The sequence below is a fragment of the Myxine glutinosa genome, chromosome 2 (genome assembly GCF_964187855.1).
Source record: "Myxine glutinosa chromosome 2, kmMyxGlut1.1, whole genome shotgun sequence".
Taxonomy (NCBI): Eukaryota; Metazoa; Chordata; class Myxini; order Myxiniformes; family Myxinidae; genus Myxine; species Myxine glutinosa.
The window spans coordinates 147,931,814-147,954,661 of NC_136262.1; the positions used below are offsets into that span (position 1 = coordinate 147,931,814).

Here is a 22,848-nt window from a genome sequence, read left to right on the forward strand (position 1 = left end):
ATCTTCACACCTGTAACAATTTTTCTTCATGAACTTTCAATGGAAGTTCTTCCTTTTGGGCACTTGAAGCTCAGTTTGTAAGACGTATCCATCCTTGGCCCTTTCTGTGTTTTGGAAACAAGTCGTGGGCTCATGGAGGGCATTCCAATACCCTCCGTTGCTGTGCAGCCAGTTGGGTTGTCATAACAGTGCTAGGTATGGCACCAGACATTGTGGTTTGGAAGAATGGCCATATTTACAAGTCGAGTTCCGGACATATTCACCAAAGAGCTTTGTCCAGAGGCATCATGTTTTTGGGTTGTCCGTCCGTAACCTCGTTTATCTCAGCAACCACATGGCCGATTGAGACGAAACTTTCAGGGTAGGAGTGACATCTATGCAGAATGTTTTTTATGATAATTGTGATGTCATAGGTCACGTGGTATGGCAGCCATCTTGGATTAAACGCAAATAATTTAAATATATATTTCTCGGAAACTGCTGAATGGAAAAAAAATGGCACATTGTCAAGTACTCCCAATGGGGAACAAAAGCATGATCATGATGACATCATAGGTGAAGTATACTAGCCAAAAATGTTTTAATCAAATTCCTTATCCTAAAAATCTGAAATTGCATGCACATGATCGATGACCTATTTGCATTGAAATATAATTTTTTTGACATAGGTCACATGGTTTGGCAGCCATATTAGATTTAACCTAAAAAAAAAAACACCGTTTAGAGGCCATTTTTCCCCGCAAAGCGGGGGTTGGCCTTTTTGGGGACCGTGGTAGTTGTTTTTTGGTCCCCTTTTTGAAGCAATGTTTTACGGCCGGATGCCCTTCCTGACGCCAACCCTTTTTGCCGCCTTCAACGACAAACAGGGCATGATCTTTTGATCAAATCAAATGATCAATCATGATCAAAGCTCTTTTTCGGGTGACACCGTCACAATTTCGGTCTTCGAGGCCGGCCGATAGGCACAGTGTGACCGGAAGGGACGAGGTTCTCCTGACCACGTGGCCCTTGACTTGGTTTGTCCGCACAATGTGGGCGCTTTCAGGATGAACTTTAGCCGGGGAGCGTTTGGGCGCCCCAGTCTGATACTGCCGCCCACGCGCAGAACAACTTGTGAGTGCACGTGGGTCCCGGCGGTCCCACTGGCCTAGCGCTACCATGTTTAGACAGCGAACTCCGTCCCCGAATTAGATTAGATTTAACCGAATTAGATCCGAATTCGATTTAACCTAAAACCATAAAAAAAACCTTCTCCCAAACCACCAAGTCGATTGACTCGATACTTTACGTGTGTCATTGACAAGGCATGGTGATTAAAAGAGGATCACGAAAACATCATTCGTCACATGGTGTGGCAAGTGATGATCACATGGTGAGAAGGACAAGTTCTGGTGTGCGATAGAGAAGCTGATGGAAAACGTGAAAGATGAGGAAGTTGTTGTGGTAGGAGGAGACCTAAATGGACATGTGGGAAGGAGTATGGATGGTTTTGAGGGAGTTCATGGGGGTTATGGATATGGTGTGAGAAATGGAGAAGGTGAAAGGATTTTGGAGTTTGCTGATGGAGCTGATTTGTTGATTTGTAATACTCAGTTCCAGAAAGAGGATAATAAGCTTGTTACATACACGTCAGGTGGGTCGACGACAACCGTTGACTACCTGATGGTGCGTAGGCGAGATAGGGGGCACCTCCGAGACACAACGATGATCCCGGGGAGGAGGCTGTTTCAGAGCACCACTTGGTTGTCTGCGACATAAGGGTGAAAGGTGCGAGGAGAGCTCGGCAAGTGAAGTACCAACCGAGAATGAAGGTGTGGAGGTTGAAAGAGGTGACAGTGGGGGAGGCATTAAAAGAGAGGCTGAGTATGGTGGAGGATGATGTGGTTGAGCTTGAAGGTGGTTGGATGTCAATGAAAGATAGTCTGTTGGGAGCCGTTGGTGAGGTATGTGGATGGACAAAAGGACCACCGAGGCACTCGGAAACATGGTGGTGGGATGATGAAGTTGGAAAGAAGATTGACGAGAAGAGGAAGAAGTTCAAGGAGTGGCAGAAAGTGAAGGGTATGGGGGCAGAAAAGGCAGAGCATGAAAGTTATGAGGCAGCCAAGAAGGCTGCAAAGAAAGATGTAGCAAAGGTGCAGGAGGCATGTAGGAAAATGTTCGGAGAACGCTTGGATTTGTAAGAGGGTCAGAGAGCGGTATTCAGGATTGCAAAGCAGATAGCGAAAGAGAGGTGTGATGTGATGGGGTGAGTTGCTTGAAGGATGAAGTGGGACAAATCGTTGTGGACCCAGATGGAATTAAAGGAAGATGGAAGAGATATATGGAAATACTGTTGAACGCAGAGAATGAATGGGATGGCAACATAGAGAGTAACCCAGTTTTAGGACCGGCAGAGAAGATAACCGAGAAGGAAGTTGAGGAAGCGATAAAAGCAATGAAGAGTAGAAAAGCGGGAGGGCCGACGGGAGTTGTGGGAGATATGTTGAGGGCAGCGGGAAATTGGGGTGTGAAGAGAATGACAGAGATCTGCAATCTGGTGGTGAAAGAAGGCTGCATTCCAGTGGATTGGGAACAGAGTACCCTCGTCCCTCTATACAAGGGGGAAGGTGACCCTCTGGACTGTGGCTCGTATCGAGTGATAAAGTTATTGGAGCATGGAATTAATGTATTGGAAAGGGTGTTGGAGAGGAAGACAAGGAAGAAAGTGAAGATTGAAGAAATGCAGTTTGGATTTATGCCAGGAAGAGGAATGACAGACGCGCTTTTTATTGTGAGGCAGTTGCAGGAGAAGTACATGGAGAAGAGGAAGAAGTTGTTTCTTGGGTTTGTTGATCTGGAGAAAGCATTCTATAGGGTTCCACGTGAAGTAGTGACATGGGCATTGAGGAAGTTAGGAGTGGAGGAATGGTTGATCAGAGTAGTGATGGCAAAGTACAAAGAGTGCGCACAGCTGTAAGGACGAAGGACGGGAACAGTGGTGAGTTTGAGGTGAAGGTGGGAGTGCATCAGGGGTCGGTACGAAGTCCACTACTATTTGTAGCTGTGATGGAGGTGCTGGCTCGGAACGTAAAGGAGGGTTTACCGTGGGAGTTGTTGTCTGCAGATGATCTGGTGTTGATTGCAGAAAGTATGGATGGACTGAAGGAGCAGATGAACAAGTGGAAGGAATGTATGGAGACAAAAGGTCTGAACGTGAATATCGGAAAAACGAAGGTGATGGCAAGTGGTAAAGCATGTGGTGAGGTGGAAAGAACTTGGAAGTGGCCATGTGCTGTGTGCAGGAAGGGTGTCTGAGTGAATTCCATTCAATGTACAATGTGCGCTGAGTGGATTCATCAAAAATGTAGTGGTTTGAGAGGGTCATTAACCAGTGTGGCAGCTACATTCAAGTGTAAGGTGTGCACAGAGGGAGCTGCAAATGGAGGAAATGTTTAGTTGGATCTTGGAGACGGCGTGAAGCTGGAAGGTGTGAAAACATTTTGTTACCTAGGAGACATGCTGAATGGAGAAGGTGGATCCGACTCGGCAACTGTTGCTGGAGTGAGATGTGTATGGAAGAAGTTTCGGGAACTGAGTGGCATGCTGACGAGGAGGGGAGTGTCGTTGAAGCTGAAGGGAAAGGTGTATGTGTGGGGAAGTGTTATGATCTATGGGAGTGAGAAATGGGTAATGAACGTCGAGCAGCAACGAAGGCTGGAAAGGGTGGAAATGCGAATGGTTCGGTGGATGTATGGAGTATCGTTGAGAGAGAGAGGACGACAAATGATGAATTGCGAAAGATGATGGGAATGGAGCCTGTGATTGATGCTGTGAAGAGAAACAGTTTGAGATGGTTTGGTCATGTGTTGAGGAAGGATGAAAGTGACTGGTTGAGAAGAGTGATGGAAATGAATGTAGAAGGAAGTAGAGGACCGGGATAACTGAGAAAGACTTGGCTAAAGATGGTCGAAGAAGAAATGCGGGCAAGGGGGTTAACAAGGGGAGATGCAGAAAATAGGGCAAAATGGAGAAGATCGTCATGGGGACCGCAAGGCTAACCCCCGCTCTTGCAGGGAAAATGGCCTTAAAATGCCTGTTGTCACATGGTGTGGCAGCCATATTGGGTTGAAGGAAAATATTAAATAATTATATCTCTGAAACCGCTTTCCCTATTGATGCGAAATTTTACAAATAATCTAACACCATTGCTGCATATTGTTTGAAAATGATGATGTCGTAGGTCACGTGGTTTGGCAGCCATCCTTGGACAGAAAAACGAACCTTAGTCCAATTTGGAAGTGTCCAATCAACACAAAACTTCACAAATGTGATCCCCGACACATACATATGCAGAGTGTACATTTTTTAAGGTCATATGTCACGTGGTGTGGCAGCCATATTGGCTTGAAAGCCAATATTTAAATAAATCCCTTCTCTGAAACCGCTTCACTGATCGATGTGAAACCTGTCATGGCTGGTGAAAATGTGATGCTTGAAAACAGCTGACGGGATTTAAATCCAACTTGTTTATTTTTAGGACAGTGAACGAGGGCATCTACCCGTTGTGGGACTATGCGGGGAAAACGAGGGCATCTACCCGTTGTGGGACTATGCGGAGGAATATTGGTGACACAGTCGAATTGCTCTAGTTTGATTATGTTCTGCCCCTTTCGAACACTATTAGCCATCTTTCAATCATCCTGAAGGCAATGCGTGGTCTTCAGAACCCTCAGCCAGGTTGTCGGTGACGCGTCCTTGCATCATCGGCTACGTGCCATTTTGAATCTTGATGAATGCACCCACTTCCTGCATCCTGGACTCCGTCTTAGGGCATCTCCATTTGCGCATTCTTAAAGGAAGTTATCAAGAAAAACCGTGTGTGTGTGTGTGTGTGTGTGTGTGTGTGTGTGTGTGTGTGTGTGTGTGTGTGTGTGTGTGTGTGTGTGTGTGTGTGTGTGTGTGTGTGTGTGTGTGTATCTGTATATATATATATATATATATATATATATATATATATATATATATGTATATATTTCTTTTTTTTATAAATATGAGTAAATATATTAGAGTGTGTGTGCACACTTATTTGTGTGTACATAACTACATATGCACACAAAACATGTGCAACACGTCACACACAAAATGTGTGCACACGATTCACAGCACACAATGCCACACAAAACAAAACAAAACATACCAAAGACAAAACAAAGATTTAAAAAACCACTCTCCCTAACCTCTGCCTCTTGTAATGGGAAATTCGTTTTAATTTACACGTTTTTCATTCAACACTTGCTCTCAGGCTGAAGGTGAGAAGCTTGGCTAAAGAGGATGACATCGGGGACTTTATGGCGAGCCCGTCTTGGGCCGACAGATTCATGGCACACCATGATCTGTCGGTTCAACGCCGCATGCACATCTCCCAACATCTACCCGATGACACGGTTGATAAGACTACGCATTTCCAGTCCGACATCATCAAGCTTCGCCGGGAGCATGATTTTTTTTTTTTTGAGGGCCAAAAACAGGATGTGGTTTATACACAGTCGTGGTTAATACACCAGAAAATACGGATATAGTTTTGTTCCACCTTGTGTACCTGCTTTGTCTCGATCGCATTCTGCATCTGTCGTGTCTTTGCTTCTTATTCCTTCTTTCATATTCCTCCTTCTTATTACATCTGCTACTGAAGGTGGACAGAGGTTATGTTTCACCACTGTTTGTCTGTCTGTCTGGCTGTCCCTGAGCAGGATATCTCAAACGGTTATGGACTGATTTGGACGAAACCTGGTGGACAGGTTGGAAGTGTGACAAGTACAAAACGATTTGATTTTGGTGAAGATCTGGATCCAGATACTATAATTTTTTTAAAGTGTTTCTTCACCATTGATAGATGGGACCAAAAATGAGTCAATATGTAGCACGACATCTCAAAAAGTTGTGGATGGTTAGGTGACAAGAACAACCGATGAGATTTTGTTGCATTCAGATTGGGCCTATCACAGTGGGATACAACACGTAAACTGATAAGCCTGGTGGAGGGAGGTACAGTACATACATTGATGCCTCGGCTTGCACTCGGAATACCAGGAGGGCATTTTATAGCTGTGTTGGGATTCAAATCCAGGATAGACAGCTAAGATTTGAGTGTGTTTACCTGTAGGCTATTCTGCCAACCCTTGTACGTGTGTCATGTGTTGCACCAAATTGAGCGTCAAATGACTAACTATGCATGGTGAGTGTTGGAACGCTGTTCATAACACTATCCCGGATGCTTGCCCTCTTGACGGTTAAATTTCAACATGACCGTGAATTTGTCTCATCGAGCGAGTTTGTTTATTTGCCATCCTGTGCAGAGGCATTAATTAATTAGTAAAGCTTGTCAGCAGCTCAACACTTTAAAATAAGCGACACTAACCAACAGCAAATTACCTGCAGAATATTTACAAACGCTATTGTTTATACAACAACAACAACAACAACGTGCATTTTAAGGCCATTTTCCCTGCTTGAGCGGGGGTTAGCCTTGCGGTCCACATGACGATCTTTCCCATTTTGCCCTATTTTCTGCATCACCCCTTGTTAACCCCCTTGCCCGCATTTCTTCTTCCACCATCTTTAGCCAAGTCTTTCTCGGTCTTCCCCGTCCTCTACTTCCTTCTACATTTTTTTATTTTTATTTTATTTTTTGGGATACAAGATCGAGGCTCGTGAAAGGGCGAACATTAATCACACAAAAAGTCAAACCGACACATAAAACACAAAAAATAAGGGGAGTGGTAGACAAGATGGGGAGGGGGGGGGGGGGAAGGACACAAACACAACATTTGAGAGCAGGGACATCGGGAGAAATGTGGGAGGGGGAGGGCTTGGGGGGAGGTGGGAGAGGTATAAAACATATGAACACAACAAGGACTTCCAGGAAAGTAGTTGGAATTTCAAAAAAAAAGTGTATCTGCGGTGAATTAGCGGGGGGTAGAAAAGATCAAGGTTTTGGATGGGGGAAGATAAGAGATGGTGGTGAACAGCTGTTTTAAAGACCTGGAGGGAGGAGTGGGATTGAAGGGAGTGGGGGAGTTTGTTCCAGAGGCTGGAGAAAATGGGAATGAAAGAGTGAAGGTGAGCAGAGAGCCTAGATTTTGGCAGTTCAACAATAAGAGGGCAGTTTAACCACTTCGACAAACTTCTACATTCATTTCCATCACTCTTATCAACCAGTCACTTTCATCCTTCCTTAACACATGACCAAACCATCTCAACCTGTTCCTCTTCACAGCATCAATCACAGGCTCTATTCCCATCATCCTTCGCCAACATATTTTGTCTTCCTCTCTCTCTTTCAACGATACTCTGCACATCCACCGAACCATTCGCATTTCCACCCTTTCCAGCCTTCGTTGCTGCTTAACGTTCATTACCCATGTCTCGCTACCATAAATCATGACACTTCTCAAACATGCAGCATACACCTTTCCCTTCAGCTTCAACGACACTCCCCTCCTCATCAGCATGCCACTCAGTTCCCGAAACTTCTTCCATGCACATCTCACTCGAGCAACCGTTGCCGAGTCTGATCCACCTTCTCCATTCAGCATGTCTCCGAGGTAACAAAATGTTTTCACACCTTCCAGCTTCACGCCGTCTCCAAGATGCAACTCAACATTTCCTCCATCTGTAGCTTCCTCTGTGCACACCTTACATTTGAATGTAGCTGCCACACTGGTTAATGACCCTCTCAGACCACTGCATTTTTGATGAACCCACTCAGCGCACATTGTACATTGAATGGAATTCACTCAGACACCCTTCCTGCACACAGCACACGGCCACTTCCCAGTTCTTTCCACCTCACCACATGCTTTACCACTTGCCATCACCTTCGTCTTTCCGATATTCACCTTCATACCTTTTGTCTCCATACATTCCTTCCACTTGTTCATCTTTTCCTTCAGTCCATCCATACTTTCCGCAATCAACACCAGATCATCTGCATACAACAACTCCCACGGTGAACCCTCCTTTACGTTCTGAGCCAGCACCTCCATCACAGCTACAAATAGTAGTGGACTTAGTACCGACCCCTGATGCACTCCCACCTTCACCTCAAACTCACCACTGTTCCCGTCCTTCGTCTTTACAGCTGTGCGCGCTCTTTTGTACATTGCCATCACTACTCTGATCAACCATTCCTCCACTCCTAACTTCCTCAATGCCCATGTCAATACTTCGTGTGGAACCCTATCGATGCTTTCTCCAGACCAACAAACCCAAGAAACAATTTCTTCCTCTTCTCCATGTACTTCTCCTGCAACTGCCTCACAATAAAGAGCGTGTCTGTCGTTCCTCTTCCTGGCATAAATCCAAACTGCATTTCGTCTATCTTCACCTTCTTCCTTACCCTCCTCTCCAACACCCTTTCCAATACCTTCATTCCATGCTCCAATAACTTTATCACTCGATCCGAGCCACAGTCCAGAGGGTCACCTTTCCCCTTGTATAGAGGGACGAGGGTACTCAGTTCCCAATCCACTGGAATGCAGCCTTCTTTCACCACCAGATTGCAGATCTCTGTCATTCTCTTCACACCCCAATTTCCCGCTGCCTTCAACATATCTCCCACAACTCCCGTCGGCCCTCCCGTTTTTCTACTCTTCATTGCTTTTATCGCTTCCTCAACTTCCTTCTCGGTTATCTTCTCTGCCGGTCCTAAAACTGGGTTACTCTCTATGTTGCCATCCCATTCATTCTCTGCATTCAACAGTATTTCCATATATCTCTTCCATCTTCCTTTAATTCCATCTGGGTCCACAACGATTTGTCCCACTTCATCCTTCAAGCAACTCACCCCATCACATCACACCTCTCTTTCGCTATCTGCTTTGCAATCCTGAATACCGCTCTCTGACCCTCTTCCAAATCCAAGCGTTCTCCGAACATTTTCCTACATGCCTCCTGCACCTTTGCTACATCTTTCTTTGCAGCCTTCTTGGCTGCCTCATAACTTTCATGCTCTGCCTTTTCTGCCCCCATACCCTTCACTTTCTGCCACTCCTTGAACTTCTTCCTCTTCTCGTCAATCTTCTTTCCAACTTCATCATCCCACCACCATGTTTCCGAGTGCCTCGGTGGTCCTTTTGTCCATCCACATACCTCACCAACGGCTCCCAACAGACTATCTTTCATTGACATCCAACCACTTTCAAGCTCAACCACATCATCCTCTACCATACTCAGCCTCTCTTTTAATGCCTCCCCCACTGTCACCTCTTTCAACCTCCACACCTTCATTCTCGGTTGGTACTTCACTCGCCGAGCTCTCCTCGCACCTTTCACCCTTATGTCGCAGACAACCAAGTGGTGCTGTGAAACAGCCCCCTCCACCCGGATCACCTTTGTGTCCCGGAGGTGCCCCCTATCTCGCCTACGCACCATCAGGTAGGCAACCGTTGTCATTGACCCACCTGACGTGTATGTAACAAGCTTATTATCCTCTTTCTGGAACTGAGTATTATAAATCAAATCAGCTCCATCAGCAAACTCCAAAATCCTTTCACCTTCTCCATTTCTCACACCATATCCGTAACCCCCATGAACTCCCTCAAAACCGTCCATACTCCTTCCCACATGTCCATTTAGGTCTCCTCCTACCACAACAACTTCCTCATCTTTCACGTTTTCCATCAGCTTCTCTATCGCACACCAGAACTTGTCCTTCTCTTCATCGCTCCGACCAACCTGCGGAGCATATCCCGAGATGACGTTCACCAAGAGCTTTCCAATCGTCATTTTCACCATCATCAACCTTTCACTCACTCTAGTCACACTCACCGCACTGTCTACAAACTCCTCAGAAATCAGGACACCAACACCATTCACACCCTCCGGGCACCCTTACCACACAAACTTGTATTTCTGTCCCTGCCTACCCTTCACCATTCTCACACCACTTCCCTTCCATCTCGTCTCTTGCACACAACATATGTCCACTCTTCTGATCAATACTTCCACCACTTCTCCTGATCTCCCTGTCATTGTCCCTACATTCCATGTCCCAAACCTCAGAAACCGATCTCCACTTTGGGCTGTACCCTGCCCATATGTAGTTGTAATTGTCGTGGTTCTCTTTTTGAGGCAATGTTTTTCTGGCCGGATGCCCTTCCTGACGCCAACCCTTAGTCGCCTCTTACGACACGCAGGGATACGGTGTACCTATTCTAAACCAGGGTACACACCGGGACTATGACCCATATTGTTTTTGAGCAGACTAAAACACCTGCTCATTATTCGCTCTTCATCAACAAAAACCACTGTTTTTGAAAAAAAAACAAAAAAAACAACAACAACCACGGTTCCCGAAAAAGGCCAACCCCCGTTTTGCGGGGAAAAATGGCCTCTAAAGGTGGTTATTTATTTTTATTTTTATCAACACTCAATCCGCAATGTCTCTGTGTTGGAACTGTGGTGTGCCTCTGTTATTCCAGAAAGATGTGACTGATTGAGTGAACCGCAAAAGATTCGGTAATTTTGTTTAATGGACGTGACACTGGGCTGTTTTTGGTGGACATTTGCTAAAATGATGGTGTCATCCAAGCCGTACCATGCATCATGTTATCCGAGCATATCCGAGCTTTGAATGATAGACGCATTTAAGCGTCTATGAGAAAAGCCGCTGTCTGTGGCCGGTTGACAATTTTGTTGTTAATTGTGTTACATGACAGCAGATTATTTAATTTTCCTTTTTATTGTAACAAATGTGAGTCGATTAAGCTTCTGTGCCCAAGTCCTAATGCCCAACCAAAGCTTGCACGTTGCATATCCCAAGTTCATAAATGTAAGCTCTCCTTCCATTTCAAGAAGGAATCTTTACCAAACCGCATCATTCTTCCGTTTGTTCTGAGCGAAGGATCGATTCCGAGTCCCTGACGTACCTAAGCAAAGTAAAATAATTTTCAGGTATGAATTTTTAAAGATTTACATTTTCTGCTATTGGTTTATTCTCCCCCTCACCCCCCTACCTCTCCCAACCATGTAAACCCAATTTAAAAGCCATTTGGAATCATTATTTCATGAGACGTCAAAAGATTTATATTGGTTTCTAAATGAACTATTGGTGGGACGAGCTTTTATTCCAAAATTTGAATTTACCGTTGTGGAGTCCCAGGAGAATGTGCAAGAAAATAAATTTAAATAAACGTTTGCTTTTTTTGAGACTTTCCTCCCGAGAAACATTCTGTTGGATATTTTTAATGGTTTTTCATTTTTTGCTTCAAGCATAAAGAGCATTTCAAAATCTCATACATGTTATAGTTTCATTATCGCGATTAAATGGCACTTTTTGTGGTCCTTTTTTATCACAATTGAATCACCTTAACAGGGGTTTTTCGCTTCTTCAAGAAATGTGGGCATTTAATGTATACTGCTACTACTATTACTGCCACTTCTTTAATGGCCCAAATTATTCCCATCTTGTCGGGACGGACGGGAAATGTTTTTTGCCCAAATCTTTCATGAACAAACTGTCCCAGGCCTGACATTTGACTGTAGGTGATTCGTGCAGGAATTTGGAATTTGTTCAGGGTGCCCGACATTATTCGCCTCCTCTTCGCAAAAGACACCGAGGGATCTTTCATGCCGACTGACCAGTGTCGCTGGTATACAGGGTGGTTCCTCTGGATTAACGTCCATCCGATGGAGGGCACACATCAATGCCTCACCCCCTGCTTGCAAAATACCAGAATAGTAGTTCTGGATCGGCATTCAAACCCAGTCTAGACTTTTATTTTTGTATACTTAGTCGAGGCTCATATAAGATTTTGATTTTGCTCAATTTTTGCTCAAAATTCAACCCAGCTCAATTTTCATTGAGTTCCAGCTTGCTGGGATGAATGATCCCGGTGTGTGCCCTGGTTTAGAATAGGTACACCGTATCCCTGCGCATCGTAAGAGGCGACTAAGGGTTGGCGTCAGGAAGGGCATCTGGCCATAAAAACATTGCCTCAAACAGGGAACCATGATTGTCATGGGGCCCGCAAGGCTAACCCCCGCTCTAGCGGGGAAAATGGCCTTAAAACGATCATTCATTCATTCATTCATTCATTCATTCACTTAGTCGAGGCTCATATAAGAGCTAATATAGACTGCAAATAGGCGAATGCACATAACTCCAAGCTCTTCTGCCTACCTTGTTTATTATTTTCTTAGCATTTTAGAAATCCGTATTCTCCACACGTGAAGTCGACTTCATGATTCGCACATCGATACTGTGGGTTTGTTTGGGTATGGAGGATTTTTTTTAAAGAACGTTAAGATGGGTAACAGTTTGCAGGTTCATTTTTTGCCGATTGCAGAAGTGTTCATTATTTGGAATCCAAGCTTCTAAAATTTGATCTTGTTGCAGGAGAATTGTGGTGTCGCGGTTGGATTTTCAGTAAAACTCAGCCCGCTCGCTAATCTTTTGGCAAAGTGGGTAATCTTCCTGCACTTCCTGGTTCTTCCTCTTCTTTTGTATGCAGCATAAGGTTACGGGGTAGCATCATTGGCTGAGGACGTGACTGTGCCGCTGATGTATAGGTTACAGCCACTCCGATTTCGGAAATCAGGATAGGAATTTGGAATTTGCTCAGGGTGCTGGTGATAGCTTGCCTGTTCTTCGCAAAAGGACACTGTGGGATCTTTAATGTCCACTAACTAATGCCAACAGATGGAAATTCCAATTTAAGTACTATCTGAGGTACGGCACACACATTGATGAAAGCCCTGCCACTAAAACACCGGGATGACAATTGTATAACTGGGTCAGGATTCTAACCCAAGCTAGGCAGCTTCGAGGCGATTGTTCATACCTCAAGGTCTTGGCCATCCTGCCAGGCTAATGCGTAGTTATGAATACAACTTTGGATATCTATCTATAATTCCAGTAATCTCTGTTTGTACGTTTGTCTGTGACCGCTGTTTCTCGACAACCACGGGTCCGATATACTTTTAACTTGCCAGGTATATTGCTGGGGACCCGAGGATGTGCCTTTTCCAAGGTTTCATATTAATCGGACAATTACTTACCGAGCTATGTCCAAAAAACGATTCAACCAATCAGAGAGCAGCGAACTATCGCGTGTGCCGAACGTGGCGGACACACTCTGCCTCGGATGGCACATTTGAGAGCGTATTCATTTATTTCACGTTTGCAAACTATGTTGGCGCTATGTTGGCGTTAAACGATGTTTTAAAACTAATAAAAACGAATTTGCGATTCATTCGCTTTCCTGCGCGTTTGTGCACGCGATGGCGATTTCTTTACCAAACTCCGGAAGCCGTTCGCTTTGGACCAAACCATTTCATGTAAATAGAGGGGGGGGATATAATTTTAGATATACATATAGTACGGGCAATGCCCTAGTGCATTAAAATGCTGCCTATAAAGCATCAATACAAACAACCTCTAAATGTTTATTTTTTTTTGTTTCTTGTGAAATTGAAGATTCTCAAGTATACAGTCAGACCCCGCTATTCGCGGGGGATACGTTCCTGGAAAATCCGCGTATAGCGAAACTCGCGAATAGGGGGGCATTGTTTCAATGGAAAAGGGGGGATAGGTTCCCGAGTCGTGAAAATCCACGAAGAGCGAAACCCGCGAATAGGGGGGCATTGTTTCAATGGAAAAGGGGGGATAGGTTCCCGAGTCGTGAAAAACCATGAATGGTGAGGAACAAACTGCGAATAATGAGGCAAAATCCACGAATGGTGAGGCAAAATCCCCAAATGGTGAGGCAAATCCCAAGAATGTTGACTATAATCCGCGAAGGTTGATGAAAGTCCCGGAAATGGCGAGACAAAACCCACGAATGTCGATGAAAATCCACGAATGAATGCCATGCCATTGTTTCAATGGGGAAAAGGGAGACAGCTAATTGCCCTAATCAATACTGTGGAGTGTTTTCATTCTGCACAGTAACTCGCAGGGATGACGTGTTAGGCAGCTGGTGGGATATCCTGCGAAGCAATGTTTTCCTGTGAACGGCGGCAGGATATCACGTGAAGCTGTTCACAGTGTTAATGACGGGATATCCCACGAAGCATTGTTTACCTGTGAACGGTGGAATATCACGTGAAGCTGTTCACAGTGTTAACTAGATGGGATTCATCGAATACTTACCCTGCACAGTCAACTTGGTGCGAGCCAACTCTTCTGTTTTTGAACGTTTTTTTCCTTTGATCCAATATGGCCGCCAGACCACGTGAGCAATTATCATAAATTTATGTTCTCTAATATAATTGTTGCATAGATTACGCTCAATAAATTTCAAACTGATCTGGTTAAGCGTTGTCCCTGTTGAATTATGACATCATAATTACAGCACCAATTACATCATCAGTAACATATCTTATTTCCCAAGGGGAGTACTTGACAATGAGCTATGTTTCTATTTTTTCCATGGAGTGGTTTCGGAGATGTCGAGGTGCAACTTTTTTAGATTTTTCCAAGATGGCGCCTGTACCACGTGACCTATGATGTCATAATTATCATTAGAACAATTATTCAGGAGGAGCCGCTCATATTCTGAAAATTTAGTGTTCATCGGACTAACAGTTGCAGAGGATTTTTTTTTTCATCCTGATCAGAGCAAGCATCGTACTTGTCGAATTATGACGTCATAATGGAGGCACCTATGACATCATTAACATATCTTATTCCCCATGGGGTGTACTTGACAATCAATGAGCCATGTTTCAATTTTTTCCATTAAGCAGTTTGGGAGATAGAAGTGTAACGTTTTTCCAAGATGGCGTCCGTAACACGTGACCTATGACGTCATAATTATCAGCAAAAAAATCTGCAGGCAGAGGTGCTCCAACGCTAAAATTTCATGTCAATCGGACCATCAGTTGCTGAGAAAATGATTTTTTAAAATGCAGACGGCACACATACGGCACATGTACGCACCGATTGCTTAACCCCGCTTTTCGCTTCGCGAGCGCAGGGTAAGACGGGATATCATGTGAAGATGTTCACAGTGTTAACGAGATGGTATTCATGGAATACTTACTCTGCACGGTCAACTTGGTGCGAGTGAACTCTTGGTTTTGAAAGTTTTTTTTTCCCTTTGATCCAATATGGCTGCCAGACCACGTGACATAAATTTATATTCTCTAATATAATTGTTGCGTAGATCACGTTCAATAAATTTCAAAATGATCAGACTAAGCATTGTCCCTGTCAATTTATGATGTCATAATGAAGGCACCAATGACGTCATCATTCACATATCTTAATTCCTCATGTGGAGTACTTGACAATGAGCCATGTTTCAATTTTTTTCCATGGAGCGTGGTCGGAGAAATAGAGGGGCAAAGTTTTTTGTTTTTTTGCAAGATGGTGCCTTTACAGCTGAACTATGACGTCATAATTATCTTTAAAATATTATGCAGGAGGAAGCGCTCCTATGGTGAAAATCTTGTGTCAATCGGCCCAAGAATTGCAGAGAAAAAAATTCATACTGATCGAATCTAGCGTTGTATTTGTTGAATTATGACGTCATAACGAAGGCACCGATGACATCTTCCGTAACATAGCTTATTCCCCATGGGGAGTACTTGACAATGAGCCAGGTCTCAATTTTTTCCATGGAGTGGTTTCAGGGATATAGAGGTGCGAAGTTTTTCCAAGATGGTGCTTGTACCACGTGACCTATGACGTCATAATAATCAACAAAATATTCTGCAGGAGGAGGTCCTCCTGTGGTGAAAATTTAATGTCAATCGGACCAACAGTTGCCGAGAAAATGCGTTTTTAAAATACAGACACGTACGGCACACGTACGTAATTGAATGCTTAACCCAGCTTTTCGCGTCGCGAGCGCAGGGTAACAAGTTTCGTCCAAATACATCCATAACTTTTTGAGATATCCTGCTCTGTATCGTTTTTGGCCCTATCTCACAATGGGTGAAGAATCACTTTAGAAATTAAATAATTCTCATATCCGAATACATATTCAGATCCACCAAAATCCAATTGATTCTTCCTTGTCGCACACCCAACCTGTCCACCAAGTTTCGTCCAAATCTGTCCACAACTTTTTGAGATATCCTGCTATGTATCGTTTTTGGCCCTATCTCCCAATGGTGAAGAATCACTTAAAAATTCTAGTAGCCGGATCCGAATCCGGATCTTCACCAAAATCTAATCACTTGGTCATTGTCACATACGCTACATCTCTGCCAAATTTCGTCCGAATCCGTCCACAACTTTTTGAGATATTTTGTTCACAAACAAACAGACAAACGTACAAACAGACATAGGTGAAAACGTAACCTCCATTCACCTTTGGTGGCAGAGGTAATAAACAGAAACACATAGAACATATAATAAAGGGGATGGGAGACAAGAGAGGGAGAGAGAGAGAAGCACAACAACAGCATGGAACAGGGACCTTGGGAGATCTGTGGAAGGGAGAGGGCTGGGGCTTTTAGACCATTTAATATCCTTTCCACTGCTTATACTCCTGAAGATCTTTACACGCTTTAGACCACTTGTTGCTTCGGTCTTTAGATCATCTTTAGACTCCTTAGACCTTATAGACACGTTAGACCAGTAACTACTGTAGGAATATATCCTTTAGACTCCTTGGATATTTTAAGACCTCAGACATGTAGACCTGTTAGACCACATTAGATGCACACCACACAGACATATATCATCTTCTTGTGTTGTTTGAGGTCAAAAGGTCAAAGGTTAAGGTCACACAATCGTGAATTTTCTTCTGATTAGCTTGAAATTTGAATATAACTTGCATATTGGGTCACAGACCTGGTTCACCAAAAGCAGAACGATCGATTTAGCCGTTTTGTGTTTTGACATGTTCACGGTTCCCATGACAATTTCAACCCATCTTACTATAATTCACCAAATGCCCGTCCGTCTGTCTGTCCGTTTGAAGGTACCGTAAAAACTGCTGAACCGATCGCAACGATATTTTGGGTGGGTAATCCTGAGATCTCCAGGAGTAAAATAGGCTATTTGGTTTTCCCAATTTCAGCTTTAGTCTCCAGCATTCTCAGGTTTGGACTCCCGCATAACATTCGCGTTGGCATAACATTCATTGTGACGATGTTTTCATTGTGACGATGTTGTTTTCCCGAGTGCCACACAAACGGCTGCACCGATCGCTGCACTGCTGCACCGATCGAACTCGGTGACCTCGGACAAAGACCTTTTATAAGGACACGGGTTTAATCCCTGCTTGAGGGAATTCGAACCCATTTCAACTGAAGGAAACACGTATTGGGAGTACATATGACATGGCGATTGTGAACACGATTATCGATCACGATTCACGATCACGATCATCACGATCATAGTGTATCGATCACTGTGGGACATTTGGTGAATTATAGTTAGATACTGTTTAGATTTTGATGATTTGCGTGTGGATATGATTTAACGGATGTTTATATGAATCGTTAAAAAAATTTTTTAGGCCTTCCATTTCTGATATTTTGCCTTTGTCCTTTTGGCCTCCCAATTGAAGCCTCGCCTGTAGGGCGGGTACCGTTGCTAGTTATAATCAAATGGGACTTTTTGTGAAGTTATTATCAACGACAAACATCTGCTCTCTTCAGGAGCTTTGGCATGTCATCTCCCCTACCCCTCCCCTCAATATTGTAAAACACTTGATAGGTCAAATTTTTGAAATTGCCAAATTGCTGTTTCCATGGTAACTGTTGTTAAATTGGATTTCACAATTATTGGCGCTGAGGAAGCGCCTTTAGCGATTGACTTCCAGCCAGTGTAACGCTAATTCCTGTCACAGGAATTCTGAGATCATATAAGTGGGCGTGGCAGTTCCTGATTGGTTCGTGTTGGGGAACGCCTTCTCGCTGCCGACGTGACGTAAATTCGCGCACGCGCACTGGTGATTGGCGCTGAGGAAGCGCCTCTAGCGAATGACTTCCAGCCAGTGTAACGCTAATTCCTGTCACAGGAATTCTGAGATCATATAAGTGGGCGTGGCAGTTCCTGATTGGTTCGTGTTGGGGAACGCCTTCTCGCTGCCGACGTGACGTAAATTCGCGCACGCGCACTGGTGAAGCTTACTCGATCTTACTCGATCCCATATTACATGTACTTTCATTGCATACAAATTATACTTCCTCCTAGAAATTCCATGCCCGAACCTCAGCGCAATCCAAGAGGATTCACTTGTTTTTCTTGTTTGTTCGTTGTTTGCTTGCTCGTTTGTTTATGTAAAAGGTAAGGTCGTGCACCTGGTTTGAGAATGTTTATTACAGGCCCTATTTTATGAGACTGGATTTCATCCAAAAATACCATATTATGTAAGCAGACTGTTTTTGAGCAGGGAGTGGGGACAATTTTTTGGCAAAGATTGCAGACAATTCATTTTCAACCAATGCTTGTAGAACATCAGAAAGACTATATCTTCCAACAGATACGTATTCACCATATCAAGTATTTACAGCAGTCAAAGCAGGATCACAACACGTTAATCACATCGGTTTTAGATGATCGATTCCTGATCTTTGCACTGCCACCCTTCAAAATGGATCTTCTACCCAACTGCAGCTTTTATGAGGTCTTCTCTCATTGTTTGACCCCATATGCTGACTTGTCATGTTGTCTGTTATTGTTCTAAACTGAGCATATTATGCAACGTCAGGTTTTGTGATGGGAAGTGTAATCGTTGCCCTTTCTGCAATCCGTGTGATGGTGCAATCAAACCGGCAGGAATGGCTGTTAATAGCCAGTCTGTTAAGTAGGTAATACGATTCTCATTTGTTGTGTAATGCTCACTGAGAGGTTTTGATATGCATTCATCAATTGCAAAACACAAGTTGAATTCTTCGTATGTAGCATGTACAGTCGTGGCCAAAATATTAGCACCCTTGCTCTTTTTTGTCCCCCGTCGCACCACGGAGCGAAAGGGGGACTATGGTTTTCCCGTCCGTCCGTCCGTGCGGGCAGGCGTGCGTGCGTGCGTAAGCGAAGGACCGCATTCGAATTTGGTGTGTGGGTGCAACCCAGGTCAAAATCCAAGATGGCCGCCGCCATGTATGTCTGATGCCATGTATGTCTGAACCTTGTGAGCGAAATATCTTGAAAAATAAGCGAAGTACCAACTATTAATCTGGTGTGTGGGTGTATCTAGGCATAAGGAAGAACCCTATTGAAAATTGGGTCGCCACGTCAAAATCCAAGATGGCCGCCGCCATGTATGTCTGAACCTTGTGAGCTGAATATCTTGAAAAATAAGCGACGTACCAACTTCTAATCTGGTGTGTGGGTGTATCTCGGCATAAGGAAGAACGCTATTGAAAATTGGGTCGCCACGTCAAAATCCAAGATGGCCGCCACCATCTATATGTCTGAACCTTGTGAGCGAAATATCTTGAAAAATAAGCGAAGTACCAACTTCTAATCTGGTGTGTGGGTGTATCTAGGCATAAGGAAGAATGCTATTGAAAATTGGGTCGCCACGTCAAAATCCAAGATGGCCGCCCCCATATATATGTCTGAACCTTGTCAGCGAAATATCTTGAAAAATAAACGAACTACTAACTTCTAATCTGGTGTGTGGGTGTGTCTACACATAAGAAAGAACGCTATTGAAAATTGGGTTGCCACGTCAAAATCCAAGATGGCCGCCTCCATGTATGTCTGAACCTTGTGAGCGAAATATCATATCAGAGCATGTTTTCTGCGTCTTCCACTTTGTCAACTCACATCACTTCCCCGACGGGGGACCTAGGCGTAACGCTTGTTTCAAATAACTCACAATTTCTCTAAAAATAAGTTGAAATTAACAAAAGTATTTGGTCTCCACAATTATTTATTTCACTGTTAATATTACAGCACCTTTGTTTTCGATTCAGAACTTAATATTTCCTTTTTAATCAGAAAATAAAAAGAAATGGCATTGACAAAATTATTGACACCCTCGACTTAATATTTGGCAGCACACACAGCCGTTGGACAAACTAACTGCAGACAAGTGCTTCCTATAGCCATGAATGAGCTTCCTACACCTCTCTACTGGCAGTTTGGCCCACTCTTCTTGTGCAAACTGCTCCAGTTCTCCCAGATTTGAAGGGTGCCTTCTCCCAACTGCTGCCTTCAGATCTCCCCACAGGTGTTCAATGGGATTTAGATCTGGACTCATTGCTGGCCACTTCAGAACAGTCCAGTGTTTTGTCTAGAACCATGCCTGGGTGCTTTTTGAAGTGTGTTTGGGGTCATTGTCCTGCTGCAAGACCCATAACCTTTGACGGAGACCCAGCTTTCTGACACTGGGTTGAACATTGTGCTCCAAAATGCCTTGGTAATCTCCTGATGTCATGCACATATTCAAGGCACCCAGTGCCAGAGGCAGCATAGCAACCCCAAAACATCACTGAATCTCCTCCATGTTTGACTGTAGGGAAGTTGTTCTTTTCTTTGAAGGCTTCATTTTGTTTTCTGTAAACATAGAGATGTCTCTCTCTCTCCAGTCCTGTTTCCTATGTCTGTCTCTCTTTCTCTCTCTCTCTCTTTCTCTCTCTCTCTCTCTCTCTCTCTCTCTCTCTCTCTTTCTCTCTCTCTCTCTCTCTCTCTCTCTCTCTCTCTCTCTTTCTCTCTTTCTCTCTCTTTCTCTCTCTTTCTCTTTCTCTCTCTTTCTCTCTCTTTCCTCTCTCTTTCTCTCTCTTTCTCTCTCTTTCTCTCTCTTCTCTCTCTCTCTCTCTCTCTCTCTCTCTCTCTCTCTCTCTCTCTCTCTCTCTCTCTCTCTCTCTCTCTCTCTCTCTCGGGGTGCTCCTGGGTCTCCTACCATAGAACCCCCTTTCATTGAGTTGGCGACGGACGGTGCAAGTTGAAACTGTCGTACATTGTGTCTGAAGGTCAGCTTGAATCTGTTTGACAGTTGATTGAGGTACTTTTTCTCCACCATTCAAACAATCCTTTGCTGCAATATTTGATCAAGCTTTCTCTTGCGGCCACATCTAGGGAGGTTGGCTACAGTGCCATGGGCCTTAAACTTCCTGATAACATTGCGTATGGTGGACACAGGAACATCAACGTCTCTGTAGATGGACTTGTCGCCTTGAGGGTGTCCATGCTTGGCTACAATCTTGTGTCTGACCTCTTCAGACAATTATCTGGTTTTCTTTCTATTCTCCATGCTCTTTGGTACACACATCGTACACACAGTGACACAAAACAGCAGAATGACTCCTTTTCTCCATTAAAAGTGGTGGAATTAGTGATTTTTATATTGCAGGCACCTGCAAATCACCACAAGTGAGCTCAATTCCAAGGTAAAGGGGAATCACCTGCTTGAAATTTAATTATTTCTAACAACTTCTAAAAAGTGCCAATAATATTGGCCAGGCCATTTTAGGATTCCTTTGTGGAATAAGCTGAGATTTCGTAATTTATTCAGCTTTTTTTGTTTTGTTCGACTGCAAACCAAAGAAATACATATTGGATTCCAAAATTTTTTTTTAATTTCATCAATTTTCTCGAAGAAATGATGCATTATTTGAAAAAAGTGTAAGGGTGCCAATATTTTTGGCCACGACTGTATGCCGATGCTACATTTCATTCATTCATTACAACAGCATTTCGTTGCACATTACAACAACATTTCATTGCAATATCGTGATCAAACATTTGGTTTGATGGAGAGTGTTTAATGTTATTATTCTTGTATATTATTCTTGAGATCGAGAGTATGTCTGTGTACATGTGCGGGGGAGGGAGGGGAGGAGGAGGGGAAGTACACATCTGTGGGTTTTGAATGGGGAGGGAGAGGAATAGGGCAAGAGTGAAGGTGTGTCTGTGTGTGTGTGTGTGTGTGCGGTGTGTGTATGTTTGTGTGTGTGTGTGCGGTGTGTGTGCGTTCGCATGATAATGTAAAGCGCCATGAGGGTAGTTTACTCTGCTTGATGGGGCGAAAAAGACTCCTTTATTATTATTATTATTATTATTATTATTATTATTATTATTATAAAGCCATTGCAGCTTTGTTTACCTGCTTGATCTTTAGCAGAACACGCTGGACGCCATCCGGAATTTTAAACGAGATCTGGAGGACCGCTTTCAGGGCATGAAGTGGAAGAACGCAGTTAGCCAGATATGCTCCTTTGGTCCACGGCGCTGTGGCCCCAACCTCCTGCTAAATCGTGTTGAGGGCTACACCCGACCATCAGTCTGGCAGTGCATCGAGAACATACGGTGCTCTGCAGGAACCTACAGGGACTACGATAATAGCATTGTAAGTATTTGCATATATTTGCTTTTGTATGGTTCCATAGAACTGCATTTTGTGCGACAGAGGTGCTGTTCTCCTGTGTGTTTTGAATAATGTTTGAACTAAATTTTTCATGCTCTTTTGTTTCTTATGACAAAGACCTGATGGTAATTCCTGTCCACCCACCCCCTTTTTTCCTGTCAACAATTTGTTTGCTGTTCTTATTATTTCATTTTCTGCCTGGAGTGATGCTTAACAAAGTCGGTTAAAAAGTTAGCATCGACAGAAGAGTGGAGTGGAACAAGTGGACAAAAACACACAGACACACCAAATTGCGAGAAAGGAAATAGCAGGTAAGATAAAGGGGGATAGAGTAGAGTGGGTAGGCATCATCGTCGTGCATTGAAAAGTTTCAGGATATATATATTTATTTATATATATATATATATATATATATATATATATATATCTATATATATATATATATATATATATATATATATATATATATATATATATATATATATATATATATACAGTGAAACCTTGACTTACGAGTGCACCAACTTACGAGTTTTCCGAGATACGAGCCGTCGCTCGGATCGGTTTTTTGCTTTGTGATGCGAGCCGA

The 22,848-nt window shown here is 43.6% G+C and overlaps 1 protein-coding gene across 7 annotated transcripts in view; it reads left to right on the forward strand.

The window, feature by feature from the left end:
* The window catches only part of EFL1 (elongation factor like GTPase 1), a 233,633-nt gene that overhangs the window by 163,667 nt on the left and 47,118 nt on the right, over positions 1-22,848 (forward strand). For 6 of the 7 annotated variants that reach the window (XM_078771785.1, XM_078771786.1, XM_078771787.1 and 3 more), the window contains one exon: positions 22,014-22,241. In XM_078771785.1, coding sequence (XP_078627911.1) covers positions 22,014-22,241 — 228 coding nt within the window. The remainder of the gene's footprint in view (positions 1-22,013; positions 22,242-22,848) is intronic. The other variant, XM_078771789.1, reaches the window with a different exon arrangement.